Here is a 14,997-nt window from a genome sequence, read left to right as displayed (position 1 = left end):
CACCATGGAGCCGAGACACTGGAACATCAGGGGAGGCGTGTTTTGTGGCCCGGCGTAGCCCGTACAGAAGGCGGGTGGGGCGGAGTCAGCAGAGGAAATGACCAAATGCTTTGTGTCCAACAATAAAATAAATACAAATATTCCATGTAGCGCTGAATAGGGCGGCAACTGCGAATTTATTATGTACATATGGCATGAAAGAAATAACAAAAATATGACAAACAATAAAGTATTTAGAGCAGGGTTGTTGAATCTCAGAGGATCAGGCACACGTACGCAATGCAGAGTCCAATGTACAAATCCCTTTCATTACAACACAGACACACACACACACAGAGGAAATGTTCAATGCAGGATAGTTTGTGAGAAGCTAGTGTATCATCGGTCAGTGAGAGGCAGTAGTGAATTCCTATTGAAACGGTGCACAGCAGCTAGACTAATGAGACTGAGCGATGCTGGAGAAGTACTCCAACATGTCCTGGATGGTAAACTCCATGGTGATTCCAGATCCAGGGTAGCATCTGCCGATCAAATCCTCAAAGTGCTTGTACTGACGGATGAACTCGTCTTGCATGGAGTGCCACACCACCTGGTGGAGTAAAACAGGACGTGCAGCAGTTAAGAGACGAGATGAGGGAACGTGTTGCCGTGACTCATTGAGCAGAGGCATCACTCACCTGGAGCAGACTTTCTTCTTCACACAGGTGTTTGTCGACCTTCTTGTAAAGGTTGTCCAGTCCCTTTTTCACCTCTTTGCCAGGATACTCTTTGATGACTTTGCGTAGCTCTTGTTTGTTGAAGGCCAGCTGGTAGCTCACCTCGTCCTCGCGGACACCCTGGGCTACACGGGCCTCGACTCCTTCAAAGAAATGCTGCGGGAGAGATGGAACAGTTTACCTATGATGCAACATCTCCCAAATCACTACTCGTGTCCAGGAACATGACGACATTTTCTACAAAAAAATACTCTGACTTACATTGAGTTTTTCTAGAGGCTGGCCCAGAGAGTTGATTACATAGGACTGCAGATGGTCTGTGTATTTGTGTTTCGCATCTCTTCTCTCTGCGTCCAGGCAGGAGATCTTTAGACGAGACAGCGTGGAGAAGATGTGGTGGAAGTTTTCCATCATCACAACGTCTCGTGGCGTCTTCTGGCTTTCACTGGCTACCTTTTCCACTGAAAACAAAACAATCTTCAGAATTTTGTTTCTAGGCATCCAAACGAATAGCACATCACCTCTAGTCAATGCGTAGGTGCGTTTGTTTGGCCACTGGTCTCACCGTTCATGAAGACAGCCCTGATGAGTTTGACATATGCTTTATCCAGGTCTCCTCGCCGCTCTGCGTTACGGAAGATCGTTTCAGCCAGCTCAGCAAACTCCTCGAAATTTGTAACAAAAGGCAGGATACCAACTTTGCTTTTCTTAGAAATCTTCACTTCCTCCATCTGTCGGATCTGACCGGACTGTGAGAACAAGACAGGTCAAAAAATGCGTAAAAACGTAGGAATGTCATCACAAAAACAGTTTAAAAACAAGCGAGAATTCAACTCATCACTTCGACTCCACTCACAATGCATTTGTCAAAGTTCCTCTTGACGGTGACCAGCACATTTCCCAAAGTCGTGCTGAGGTAAGAGGCCGGGTCAACGTTCTCAGCTGTCCACACGTGGTGACTCATCTTCACCAGCATGTAGAGAGAGTTGAAGCTGTCGATCTTGTCGCCCAGAGCGATGAGACTGTTGAGCTCCGTCTCGATGCTCTGGAAGATTTTATTCATCATCAGCCGCACCATGTCTTTCCTTGAGTCACAAAACAAAGCGAGCGAGACAGAGAGTTGAGGGAAAAAAGGCAGTGACAAGTGACACAAGGAGCAGAGAGCGTTTCATAGGATATATGTATAATCTTTCTGGCAGTGGAGGTGGGTTAGATTTGCAGCAACTCACTCTGATGACAAGGACTGTCTGTGTTCAGCCTGGGGAGGCATTCTCGACGGAGTGCCTCCATCTGACTCCTCTGTTTCGGGCTGACGAGAAAAGAGACGTAAAACATGACAAATCCAAACAAACATCTGCTGACATGTATATGAATGATGCTGCGCTCTCAGGCTGGACAAACGTTCCAGTCTCAGATGCCACCACTCCACTACTGATGTAAAGTGAGGTAACCTTATTCTTTTTTTATCACAGCTGTTTTCAAATAGCTGACCGCAGACTTACCTGAGCCAGGGGGGGTATAACTGCCGGGTGCTGCTGCAGCTTAAAGAACTTGCTGATGAAGTCTTGTTCTGCGAGACACAGAGGCTCCAGCTCACTGAGGACCTGCTCAAATATCTGCGAAAAGAAAGACAGATCAATACGCCGACGCCAAATATCAATATTTTTACATGTTGCACATTGGAACGATGGCACACAAGTACATGGACAAGTTGCATTCTGTGTGTGTGATGAAGAGGCTGAGACTCTTTAATGGTTTAATTATATCATTGTATCTCCGGGAGCGTCACCTTGTCAAACTTGGTCCTGTCGGCCACGTCCAGGTCGGAGGCGGACATGTTGCCCATGTCGAGCAGTGACGAAGACTGGGAGCGCCGGCTGTTGGAGCCCTGCACGGTCAGCTTGTTCAGGCTCGAGGTAGAGCCTGTCAGCTTCCCAGAGCTGCCGTGAAGGCCTAACACAGCACAACATAAATAGCAAGGTTTAATGTCACGCGTGTAGTGAGAATGAGTCAAATCATTAAAAATGACACGGCTATCAATGGTTAGCTTTTTTTTTAGGCATTTCTCATAGAATCAGAACGTCATGATGCAGCTGTACTGTGAACATTAAGCATTAACCAACCAGGTACATGGCGAGGTAATGGTTGGCAGAGCTTAAAGTGGTTATGTGTCGGGGTAGCGAAGGGCTTTGAGTAAAAGGTTCCTTTTAGTGCAGCTATGTAAGACACAGTGGTAAGAAGCAGGGTGGGTAACTGATAGTGGAATAGCTCTATCCAAATGTCATACTTACTTTCCGTGTCCTGTTTCAGTGCACTCTCTTTCCGCGGAAGCGTGGCTGCAGCCAGTTAAAGAAGGCAGGCATCAAAGACAGAGACAGGTTAGGCTTAAACACATGCAGCATGGGAGGGGTGAAGCTAGATGTTAGATGTACGAAGTAACACATATGCTGACGTGCACTGCAGCGGTTTAGGTATGCTCGTAGCTCGGACAAACCTTTGGAAACAAACTTTTGTTGTTTGTTTTCAGCAGGAAAAGCTAATACAGAGTGCAGAAAGCAGAGTTCTATAATTCTGCCAAAACCAAAGCTCAACCAGGAGTCCTTCTCAGATTTTAAATATTCAAAAGAGTCAAGAGTTGAACATGTGAGGTCCTTGCACAATGGGGAAAAAGAGACACCATCAAAAGGTAAAACAAGAGGCAGGAAAAAATCTGGTTTTAGGCACAGAAGTGATGCAGAGAAGGCTGTGAGTCCTTGTTTCTTCATTTACACATGGATATTCCATTAAGTCCTGTGGGATGGTAGACTATACTCGACAAAATAATTCAGAAAAAATCTCATTGCCTTTGAGTGAGCTACACGTTGTAAAAGAAGGGGGGAAAAGACTGTAATCACACATATTAACTGCAGAAGACAAACGTGCTTCACGTCGATGGCCCGTGAGTCACAGCTCTTACCGAACTTGCCCTTGGCCTCCTTGGTTGTACCCGCCATCTTTATCTTGGCCACCTCAAAGAAGTCTTTGATTTCTCGCTCATATAACCTGCTCATATAGTCGACATAGGTCTAAGAGAAAGGAGAGGACATTTGTTTAGATTCAAAACACCACGAATCAAAATAATTTTTTAACTACACCAGTTTGCTTTCTTGCTAAGAGTTAAATTGATGCTTTCGATGTAGGGCTGCATGTAACAATGTCCCAGAGCTTAAGTGACTTCTTTTGTTCAACCAAAAGTCCAAAACCCAAAGACTCTTCATTTACAATTTTAAATGACAAAGAAAAACAGCAAATCCTCACATTTAAGAAGCTGGAACCAGCAAATGTCGACTGGAACGAATACATTCTTAAAATAGCTGGCCATTACTTCTGATTCAGTAGACTAAATAATTGACTAATCGCTGCAGCCCTACTTTACTTTTATGGTTGGCTTTGTTTTTTGGCAAAAGCCGTTGTTAGTGGCGGAGTCCGCCAAATCCAGCGCTGGATATTTTGATTGCCTTTGTACGCACAATGATTCTCTGGAAATGATGCTTTGATGCCTTTAATCCACTGTAATCCATTTTCTATGGTTATCAGCCTCACTGCTTACTGTTCACTCTTCACACCTTAGAGTTGCTTTAATTTACTGCTAATCCAATTCAGACATTTTATTCTGCTACTGCTGAAACTCTATTATTACACTTTTATTATATAAATACTTTTTATTTATGACAAAGTAGTTTGCTGTGCTATGAAAGCACACTTTCTGTTACCACAGTAACCTCAAGTGTTGCCAAACCAACCAAGAGTGGAGGGGGAATTACAACTTTGACTGACAGATATGTGATTGGTATCTATTTTCTTTTTAAACTCTCGTCTAGAAAGCAAATACGTGTATTTCCAGTATTTCCTTTGAGTATTCTATAATAAGTACTGACCCTGGACAGGCCCTCGTACTTCTCCCTGTGGGTGTTCTTCAGCCACTCCATGAGCTTGGCGTAGCGCAGCAGGTCCCTGTGGAGCGGGCTGTGTTTGGGCAGGGTGAGCTCAGCTGTGTGCTGCGACAGGGTGGAGCTCTGGTCGTGACCCTGAATGACAGAGTGAGGCGGGACAGTTCATAATACATTCGATTAGAGAGTCAGGATAGACAAATCTAGTAGTCAGTCCCATTCCATCTTTCTGAATACACACAAACACACAATATCCATCTTGTTTCCTGTCACAAACATCTGTGAATAGGATACGTTACCTTGAATTACCAGGAAACCAGATGTTTTTCAAAGTAAACAGCACATTACTCATTCCAAAATTCCACCACTTCTTCAGCTCAACTCACTGACAAGCTTATTGAAAAGTGCATCTTACTGCCACACTGATCTTCCTCTCACTTCCCCTCATTGTTATCTTGTTCAGTATCCACTGCTTGTTGATACAAGACATGCACGCAGAGCAGACAGGCACAGGATTTTATGACATGAGACCTTTTGCAACAAAGCCGAGTTAGCAACCAAGCCCTTAGCCGAGTGCAGACAGTTGGTGAAGGAGGAGAAAGATGAGCGGTGTCTCTTCAGCTTTGAGATCGAATGAGAGATGTTTAGTAGTCAGAAACATATCCCATGCAATTAATTAATAACAGGCTGTGTTAGGCCTGAGCTCTCTCATGTAATGACATGTAAGTTGGAGTGAGAGGTCATACATTAGCAAAGATGGGGGAAAGTGGGGGTTGCTGTGAGGGTACTCACTGGAAGTGACAGACAGGAGGACCTATAGAACTGAGGGATGGTCATTTTGAAGTGACTGAAGTGGTTGAACTGACACAGAGACAGAGAGCAGAGTGGGATGATTCAAAGTGAACAACACAGAGCGTCAAGAATAGGAGGGAAACAACCAGGAGGAAAAGACACAAGGAAGCCCAGGAAGAGAGTCACAGGAAGTAAACAGGAAGTCCCGTGAGGGAGGAGAGGGAGGAGCGAGAGAGTGCCTGGACAAGAAGAGGAGAGAGTGCAGCCCTGCCTGGTGCAGCAGACTCACAATGGCTAGGCGTAAGGACGACCACACACAAGTATTACTAGCAAAATGTACTTCAAGTATTAACAGTTAAAGTACTCATTCTGCAGTAAAATGTCCCCTGTAACTACATACTATTATATTGTATATGACATTATAATGGTACAATGTGTCAGCAGCATTTTAATGTTGTAGATGGTCATAGTGGAGCTAGTTTAAACTACTAGGGTTGGGGTCCCCACCAAAGGGCCACCAGATAAATACATCCTCGGGGCTGAGAGATTTTTTAAAAAGGAGAGTTAAGTAGAAAAAACAAAGCTCTGATACACAGATGTGTTTTAAATTTTGGGACTTTTCTCTAATCTTTGTTTATTTTGTGAAACATTAGATGGTTTGACCTTTACTTTGGGCCTCGAAACATCAACATCTGTAATGTGACTAAGGGCTCCAAGAAGCCACAGCTAGCTAGCTTTTGCAAGGTGTAACAAGCTCAACGTCAGGAACCACTGATCTAATTTTAACAATATATTTTATTTTAGAAGATCACTGTATGTTTTTTAATGTAAAATCTGACTCTGTAACACATGTTGAGGAGTAAAAAGTGCTGTACTTGGATATACTGAAATACCTCAAAGTTTTAGTACAATTCTTGAGTGAACCTACTTAGTCACATTCGCCACTGTTTACAGATGTTTGTGTAGATATTAAATGTAATAGTTTGGGGACCAATTTGGTCATCTGACAGTAAATCAGTAAAATACAGCCTTAAAAGATGTTCCTATGTAACTTAACACCCAAAAAGCTACTTATAAAGTAAAGCAATGCCATACTATTTGCTTTCAAACATGTTTTACTCCCTGCAATAAAAGTGTGCCTGTTACCTGATGAACAAACACATTGTTGAGGTGATTGGTGAGGCGGCGAGCGAAGGTGTCTCTCAGTTCAGCAAACAGGAGCTGCTGCTGCGTCACAGCCATCAGCTTCTCGTGGCCTGTGGAAGGAAAATGACGGCAGTTGTAACCACACCAAAGATAACATTTTCCCCTTAAATCTGAGAATCTGAGAGCTACTCCTCACCACAGTGAGAAACAACAGATTTAGTTGATCGGGTTTAAAGTACACGTGAAAACGAACCTGGTCGGAGGGCCACGTTCATGCACTGCAGGAGAGCCTCAGAGGCATTGATGCACGCCTCGATACCTTTAGGGGAGGTCAGGTCTCCCTCCTGCAGGGCTCTGATGTGTCCCTTTGACAGGTCCATGTAGTTCTACATGTGGAAAGACACATCAAAACATCATCAAACAAAGTCTCAATTTACTACTGATCCCTCTATATGACCTATATTAGCAAACAAGACCATCAGGGAGAAGATTGGCTATTTCTGTATAAAAGTTGTAGTTATTTTTAATGCTTGTCACTGGATCCGATTCCAACTTTTATGATAAGTCATAAAATTAAAACATTTTTTATGGTGTCTCACATCCAGAGGTTTCACCATCTTCATCTTTTGTTGAAATGGGCCTTGTAGAAGCTTTGATTTAGTAATTAACATTCCTCACCACTAAAAACTGGATCTCATCCAGCAGTTTGCCGTTGTTGGTGTTGCTGATCTGGATGAGGCGGTTGCTCTGTGAGATCTGGTCCATCTGCTCCTTAACGCTCTGCAGCATCTCCTCGTAGCTGCTCAGCTTTCCCTCGATGGTGTCCACTTCGCCCAGTGCCTCATCCAGCAGCTGCATCAGGATGTTGACCTGCTTCTCCGACGCCATGATGGACTGGATGTTGGCCTTAAAGGGGGGACAAATTCAGAGATATTATTAATATTTCTGTCAGTACAAAGCTTGTACTTATACTTCTCATTCTAGTTTTACTTTAGCAGCCGCTCCACTCACCCCGTCCAGAACCTGCAGCTCCCTGGAGAGCTGCTCCGCGAAAGCCTCAGCGTTGGAGATGGCGTACTCGCACATCTCCATCATGCTCTCGATGTCCTGCTCTTCACGGGTGCTCAGCTCCTGGTAGTCGTCCAGAGCGTCCTCATCGCCGCCGGCAACGCTCTGACTCTCACCACTCGGCACCGACTCTGATCCCACAAAAAAAAAAAAGAGATGGAAAACGTGTGTTGAGGACATGAGCACAGATTGTTGAAGACATTGTTCGAACACATCAGGTATTATACAACTCAATATAGATTGTAGAATTGTACTCATTTACCACCAGTTACTCACTCTCTACAATCTTACATAGCTATTATCAGCTAAATGTACTTCTTTATTTGTTCTGGCTGATAAAAAAGTCTGATATATTTAAGTACAACAACCGGACTTTGCTCTGAAACAACAATGGCAAAAACTTTCGGTCTAATTAGATGCAGAGTACATCAATGAATACATGTCAGTAAATAATCCTATGAATTAAGGTGGAATGGATAGGTAAAAATGCTAAACGTGAGGTAAAAACATGAGCTAAATGTGTGTTATGATGAAAAATAAAAAAAGGAATCATGCCGATCCGTATTTAGTGTCACATAATTCAAACAGAAGGAGCTCAAAGGAGGTGAGAGTCTCTAATGAGAATGGCAGTTTGAGGTCACGAGACAACAATGGAGAGGAGTGAGGAGGGGAGAGTTAAGTCCTACCAACCTTCCGCTTTAGGAAGTTCTGGCCAGAGAAAGTTTAAGAGAGAAAAGTGAGAATAAAGAAGAATTTAACACAGGAAGCCATACCACAAACCAAGATACAAAGAGGAGGCTGAATATGTTGTTTTGTTTTTTTTAAACATGCTATTAATAAATCAAATAAACCAAAATCCAGCAGAGAATCGCACTTCTGGACTAAAATCAGAATACCAATGCACAAGAGACAGGCCTTTAAACAAATATAATCAAATCATGAGAAGAGGCATGCGCTCACAGGGGTGCTCTACAGTAGGAATAAGAGCGTTTCCACACCTTCCAGCAGCTGAGAACTGACATTCACAAACTCCACCTTCTTCCTCAGGTATCGCTGGTTCAGCTTCCAAATGCAGGAGATGAAGGAGTTTTTTTCAGCCGTGCTGCTGGCCAACCACCGGTACACCTTCTCGAAGTGAAGGTCGAATTCAGGATTTTCCTGAAAACCGTAAGGGCGTGGAGAGTAAGTGAGCACAGAATGAGGAAGAAAGAGGACATTTAGGGCGACTAAACAAGGTTATAGGAGAAAAAAAATGATCGATCTATCAGTCGTCTGACCTTGCTCGCATCTTTGGCGTCTACTTCGGTCAGATCTCGCAGCTCCCACGTCTGCTGTCGTTTGTAAAAATCCCCTTTGTCAGACTTCTTCACCTTCACCACTTTAACCTGAACAGGCCTCTCTGTGGTGACTGGAAGGAGGAAAGCACATCACGTCAGAAGCAATCACTTTATTTCATCGTTAACCTTTATCTTCAGCTGTTTCTGTGTAATGCATTTACCTGTGGCACACAGGAAGCAGTTCTTCTTTTTCTTTCCTGCCTTGCACACATTAACGATGCCGAGGAGACGCTCGTCGTTGGGCGTGAAGATGTCCCTCTGGAGTGCGTGCTTGATGGCTGTCATGGTGGATGCTGTCATACAGAGGATAGCAGGTAGTTAATGTTATGACCATAAAGGGACACACATCTATTGTACACGTATATACACAAGCCACAAAGTCTGATTCACACGCCACTTCACCTATAGAGCATTTCTTCAACCAATATCAAGCAACCACAGCCATCAAGGACCATATAAATATGTATATATATGATTTTACAGTCATTTTAATACGCACTTACCAACCCACATTTGACTTAATTACATGTATATAAATGACAACCTGTGATCTTGTATTTGTGGCTTTGTTCTTGTCATGTTGGTTGTCTAAACCTACTGCGAATACTCGTTTGGTGTCTTTCGGCACTTCTGGCTAACATAACAGGATGTCACAGGCTGTCAACAGTGACCAGAAGACGCCACGAGAAGGTGTTGAAACACGTTTACAAAGTCAGCTACCGGAGCTGGGCATTTTAACACCGGACTAACAGCAATGAAGCACCCACAGGCCCTTCCTAAAATAAATGAACTGGTGTCCTCTCTGTGTGTGTTAGCTCGCTGGCTAATGACGTCGCTGTTAGCTTGAGAGAGCTAGCGAGTGTTAGCTGGTAGCAACCATTAAAACAGATTGTGGGTACATTACCGAAATAATCTGCGAAACCACTGAGAGCTGTTCATCAAAAACGCACTCTTGTTGTATTTTTTGACAGAGGTAAGTATCATAAATAGCTCCTACCTTGTTTTATCAGCCCACCAGCCCTCTGCAAAGCACCGCCCTCCCACTTCCTGGTTCGCAGACGCAGCTGTCATGTGACAGCGACAGTGTCAACATCCGCCCTGGTCCAGTCACAGAGGCAGGACAGGCTGCTGCACCCAGTTCCGCTGGTCTCTCTGAGGTTTATACACACAAACACACTTAAATGTATCATTATGTACATGAAATACAAATAAATAAAACATATATTTACCTTGTACCTGTAGGACCTCCATTATTACAGCAAATGTCCTAAATGAATGTATCTTCAATCAAGTGACCACAGTAGTATTATATTAGTCTAGCACAGAAAAACAGTCCTCATCCTTGTGTTTGCACAAAGTAAACACACTGTTGTGAAAGTACCCAAAGGTCACACTTGAGGAAAAGTAAAGATATCATCCTAAATTATTACTTTTGTAAAAATGAAAGTCACCCATTCCAGTTAGTACCTGAGTCTATAAGTATATATATAGTTAAAAGTGTCTGATATTAAATGTACTCAAGTATCAAAAGTTCATGAAGCAGTACATTATACATATTACATGAATGTTTATACTTTTTAATAAAAAAAATAATTAATAAATTAATTTGCTACTTTGGCTTTGCTGCAGCATGTAATCTGGAAAGAAACTAGTAACTAAAGTTATCAAACAAAAGTAGTGAGTAAAAAGTATAAACACGCATGGAAACACTCAAGTGAAAACTGTGCTCTAGTTGAGTAAATGTACTTAGTTACATTCCGTCACTGAGTAGATAATAAACAGAGTGTAGGATACTGTGTGCTGTGTCGAATCTTCTACTCATGTTTTACTGAGGGACACATTCAGACGTTTTCTGCGTCAAAAGCACAGACGAGGGAAAGACAGATTATCATAAAGAGCCTCAAATTGTGACTCACAGTTTTCTCACATTTATCAGAATGAGCTGACCTCCATCCAAGCAATGAGCTGACAACATGCAGGATCAGAAATGGACTTTAACACAGTAAAACAGGCCGATTTCACTGCGGCTAGGCCAGGTTTGAAAAAGGGACATACTTTTACTGCTCGTATTTTGAAAGATCATTATTAAGGTACAGCATTTAGTTTTTTGGGTTTTTTTAGCGTTTATCTACTTGACCAATGAATAAATAATAGAAAATTGACTTTTGTATTGATTAAATATTGATACAAATGCACAATTTCTCATTATTTCAGCAGAGTTCTTTATCATGATGATGTCTTCTGACAGTAAACCTGCAAATGCCACATATACATGTTCTTCTCAGGACACCAGGTGGCATTGTTAATCCACTTTATAGTTACAATTTCTGTAAGTACCCTGTTTCTTCTGTCTTGTGTGTCTCTACTTGATCTGTTTGTCAGTGTTTTTTCTCCACGTTGTAGTATAATCATGTTTTCTTCTAACAATAAAAGCGACGCACCATCTGCATCAAACGCCCATAGAGGCCATTCAAACAAATGTCAACACTGCGAGTCTGACGTGATGGAAAAGAAAGTCACAGATTAACAAGTGATCTGCAGACAGTGCCTGGAGGTGCTCCGTCTGTGTTGAAGTTATTGAGCGGGGACAACGCTGGATTTCCCAGCTGGTGAATGTGGCGTGTGCTGTCATCAGCAGTTAAATTCATCGTTTATTGCTGCCTGTGACGTAGCCCTCCGAACACGACACTGCAACGGAAATGCTTCAACATGTATCTGAAAGATGTTTTGTATGTGTTTGTATCAACATCTGCATCAGTCATTATTTAACATAAACCATGTTTTATGGGTCCGGGTTACAGCAGCTACGAGACAGATATATCTTCTTTACAGTGAACATTATAGGTGTTAGTAAAGCAAAGAAAACAGCATCAGTGTGGGGTGTGTAATCATGTCTCAGGTCTCTGTGGTGTCTTTCAGTGTGCTGCTGTCACGATGATGTATTTGACATGAATTTCCCTGGACATTACTGTCTTTCTTTTAGTAGTAGGAACATATGTAGAGTTATCACTTTAATATGTAAACAAACACACAACAATATTAATAATTTGCCTTTACAGGAAAGAGTGAAGAAGCTGATATTAAGTCCAGCCGGTACAGGTGACACTGAAAGGCCATTTTAATCAATTAAAATAGATTTTTATTGATCTTTATTTTGGATTTAATGCAACATGACATAAGGAGTTACACATTTCTAGTAAAGCGACCTGCACAGAGCTGCTCCAGGCAGAACAGCCCGAGGACCACAGAGAGCAGAAAACCAGAACAAAGTTTCTCCATGAAACACGACTCAGTTTATGTACAAGCTGTGTTTTTGCACAGTAATCTGGGAAGTCCGGTTCGCAGACTTAAATGTATGTCCGCCCCTGAGTGCAGGATGAGTGATCAATATTTTTAATGATTTTCCAGGAAGTTACTAACTCTAAAGTACCTTTAAAAATACCTACAAAACAACTTTTTTCGCCACATGGAGCGAGCCAGATGTGAAAAACACCTAAGCTGATTTAGACTTCATAGGAATGTTAAATGATCACGAAGGCACCTTCAACAATCAACAACTTTTTCTTAACCTTAAGTCATTTAGAAATATATATTTCTTGTATTTGTGCTGCTACATCTGTAAAAAATATAGTTTTTCAGCCCAACATGTGTAATATACATCTGAATCCCATGCACAAACACACACATGTTACCAAGCAGGCACACACAAACACACACTACCATTAACATTTCTGTTTTTGCCACATGTTGTGCTCTCCTGTAGTCATGATTCACCTTTTCTGCTCCTCTGGCACTCACTCTCTATATATTTTGTTAATGTCAAAGGTCTGCGGACGGTGCTGATTTTCCTCTCGTTGTTGGACAAACGAGAACAACACATCGTTTGCTTTGGAAACATTAAGATGCATTCACTTTCAGTCAGTTCAGAGGAGGAACATAAACTCTACAGGTGAGAGGTCCTCCCTCGAAAATGAACTTGTTGTGTAAGGAGGGCACCGCGGCGTCGAGGGAGCCCCGGCGACATGCAGATGTGACTTACAAACAAAAGGGCTTTTCACACAGCGTCGGGGGAAGGTGATTACATCTGTGTAATCTACATTTGACATTCACGCTGCTGATTAAAGGCTAATAGCATTTTCTGCTGGTATCAGAAACGTTGGAGTTGCTATCTGGATGGCATTTAGTGCAGCCCTTTAATGCGTTTGAAGGAGGCATCATCCGTGTTGTTTTAGATCCATATTTGTTGCATTGTCGAAAAATAAAAATCAGAATAAATCTGCATATGTGCAGCCTGACTTTAACTTCTTCGAATGACGTTACTTGTTGAGGTCACATCTCTTACAGCTTTCTGACTTCAGACTGGAATAAACATGTATGGACTCGGGTGTCCTTCTGCAGCTGTAGTGGTTTTAAAGAGAGTACATATAATCGTGACACCTGAACGCATCAGTGCAAACATTCTGTAGGAGCAGTTATATGAAAACTGTGGCGTCACTTTGGTAACCCCATCCCAAGGTGAGGTCTTCGCTCGTCATGGCCAAATTACGCACAGAGAAGTACACGCCGGTCTTCCAAACTGAAGTGAGCATGAGAGCCGCTATTACATGAGCAACGCTCCGTGTAAAGCTCTTTGCTTGTTAGGAGGGTCCGTCGTGTGCGATTTTGTTTTAAAGTAATCATGTAATTTACAGTGTGCGTGTCTGTGTGTGTGTGTGTGTGTGTGTGTGTACGGTGTGCGTAGGTGCTCTTGCGAAGGCGCTCTCTGGTTTGTTTGCGTGGGGTTAGGGTTAGTTAGGGTTTAGAGAGACAGAGCGTGTGTAGGAGATGAAATAAAAAAGCAGGATTATTATGAATGAATGTGAAAACAAGAATGAATTCACAATGTTGTTGGAAAAGTACAAAAAGAAAGATGTCAGGAATTTAGCTAAGAATAAAATCAGATCTGACAATAACAATAACTGAGAATGTATTATAGTATAATGTAGTAAGTATTGTGTTGCTGCTCATGGATGCTGCTGGTTGATGGGAGGAAATGCTGGTTACAACAACAAAATACAGGAGATGTTTTCTTTTACCAGCCTCATTACTTCAACACATTTTTTAGCTGTGACCACGTTGCTCTGGTTGGTCAGGCAGTTGGTCCACAAAATCCCAGCACTTGGCTGCCACAGTTTTCAGCCACTTTTATGGCACCGACCGAATTGCCTTGACGCTATTGAGTATCGAAAAATGTCTTTTCATTCGTTACCAAATTTCAAAACCTAAGGAGTTAATCTCATCAGCGTCAGTGAACCAATAAGCATGCAGCATGCTTTTTGTGCCAAGATCTAATAGTGCTGGTGTTTGGCTGTCTTGAGGCGTGCAGGAAAAACACTAGGTTATGGCTCACAAGGTGTATGTGTAATGTAATCTTTCTGTTTTGAACAGATTTCATAAAATCTGTATTGTAAAAAGTTGTTCAGGAACTGTAATATCGAAATTCAACAAAACCCAGCCCTAGTCATCATAGCTCCAAATATAACAAGAGAACTAATCTAACAGACGAAGGTAATGACCCTAATTTTTAAAAAATATCTTATTTTTTTAATCTGTATAAAAACCTAAATGAAGAAATGACATTTTGCTATTTCAGGGGAAAACACGTGTCAAACAGCTGGCTGAAGCTTCATGTCAAACTCGCAGCAAGAAAGAGAAAAGTGCATTTTCGTCAAAAGTTTTGCATTAACGCAGGATGTATGATGGAGCCTATTCCACGGATCTGAAATGCCCTTTTCTATATAACTGGATTCCAGCTAACGTGGTGACTTACACATCGTGTGAAGTGACTGTGAGTTAATGTCATATTGACTATCGCTGATCCATCCAGCAACAGAAACTCATGATACATATTCCATTAATTGATGTGTTAATAATCATGAGCTCTGCACTAGTTGTGCATTACCACTATTTTCTAAATCCCGAATGCATTTTAAGATAAATGGTATATTATTTGCCTGTTAATGCTGTTAA

The 14,997-nt window shown here is 42.1% G+C and overlaps 1 protein-coding gene across 3 annotated transcripts; it reads right to left on the bottom strand.

Moving 5' to 3' along the window:
* Positions 1–157: 157 nt before the first annotated feature.
* On the bottom strand, positions 158–10,042 carry exoc1 (exocyst complex component 1). 3 transcript variants are annotated; one of them, XM_073476254.1, is made up of 19 exons: positions 9,986–10,042; positions 9,150–9,281; positions 8,929–9,059; positions 8,650–8,809; positions 7,595–7,782; positions 7,262–7,489; positions 6,837–6,969; positions 6,584–6,693; positions 4,634–4,783; positions 3,673–3,781; positions 3,008–3,052; positions 2,506–2,669; positions 2,219–2,332; positions 1,946–2,025; positions 1,573–1,801; positions 1,282–1,465; positions 978–1,177; positions 678–872; positions 158–589 (listed from the first exon to the last, which is right to left on the bottom strand). In XM_073476254.1, exons 2-19 carry the CDS (start codon positions 9,271–9,273, stop codon positions 437–439), a joined length of 2,697 nt encoding a protein of 898 aa, XP_073332355.1. In that variant the 5' UTR covers positions 9,274–9,281; positions 9,986–10,042; the 3' UTR covers positions 158–436. The 3 variants fall into 3 exon arrangements, with proteins under 3 accessions (XP_073332355.1, XP_073332357.1, XP_073332358.1); XM_073476256.1 differs by lacking the exon at positions 9,986–10,042 and adding an exon at positions 9,893–9,960; XM_073476257.1 differs by lacking the exon at positions 3,008–3,052.
* Between the last annotated feature and the right edge of the window lie 4,955 nt (positions 10,043–14,997).

Source organism: Pagrus major, chromosome 11 (assembly GCF_040436345.1).
Source record: "Pagrus major chromosome 11, Pma_NU_1.0".
NCBI classification, from domain to species: domain Eukaryota; kingdom Metazoa; phylum Chordata; class Actinopteri; order Spariformes; family Sparidae; genus Pagrus; species Pagrus major.
The sequence above is the reverse complement of the archived record's forward strand: the minus strand, read 5'-3'. Positions and strand labels throughout refer to the sequence as shown.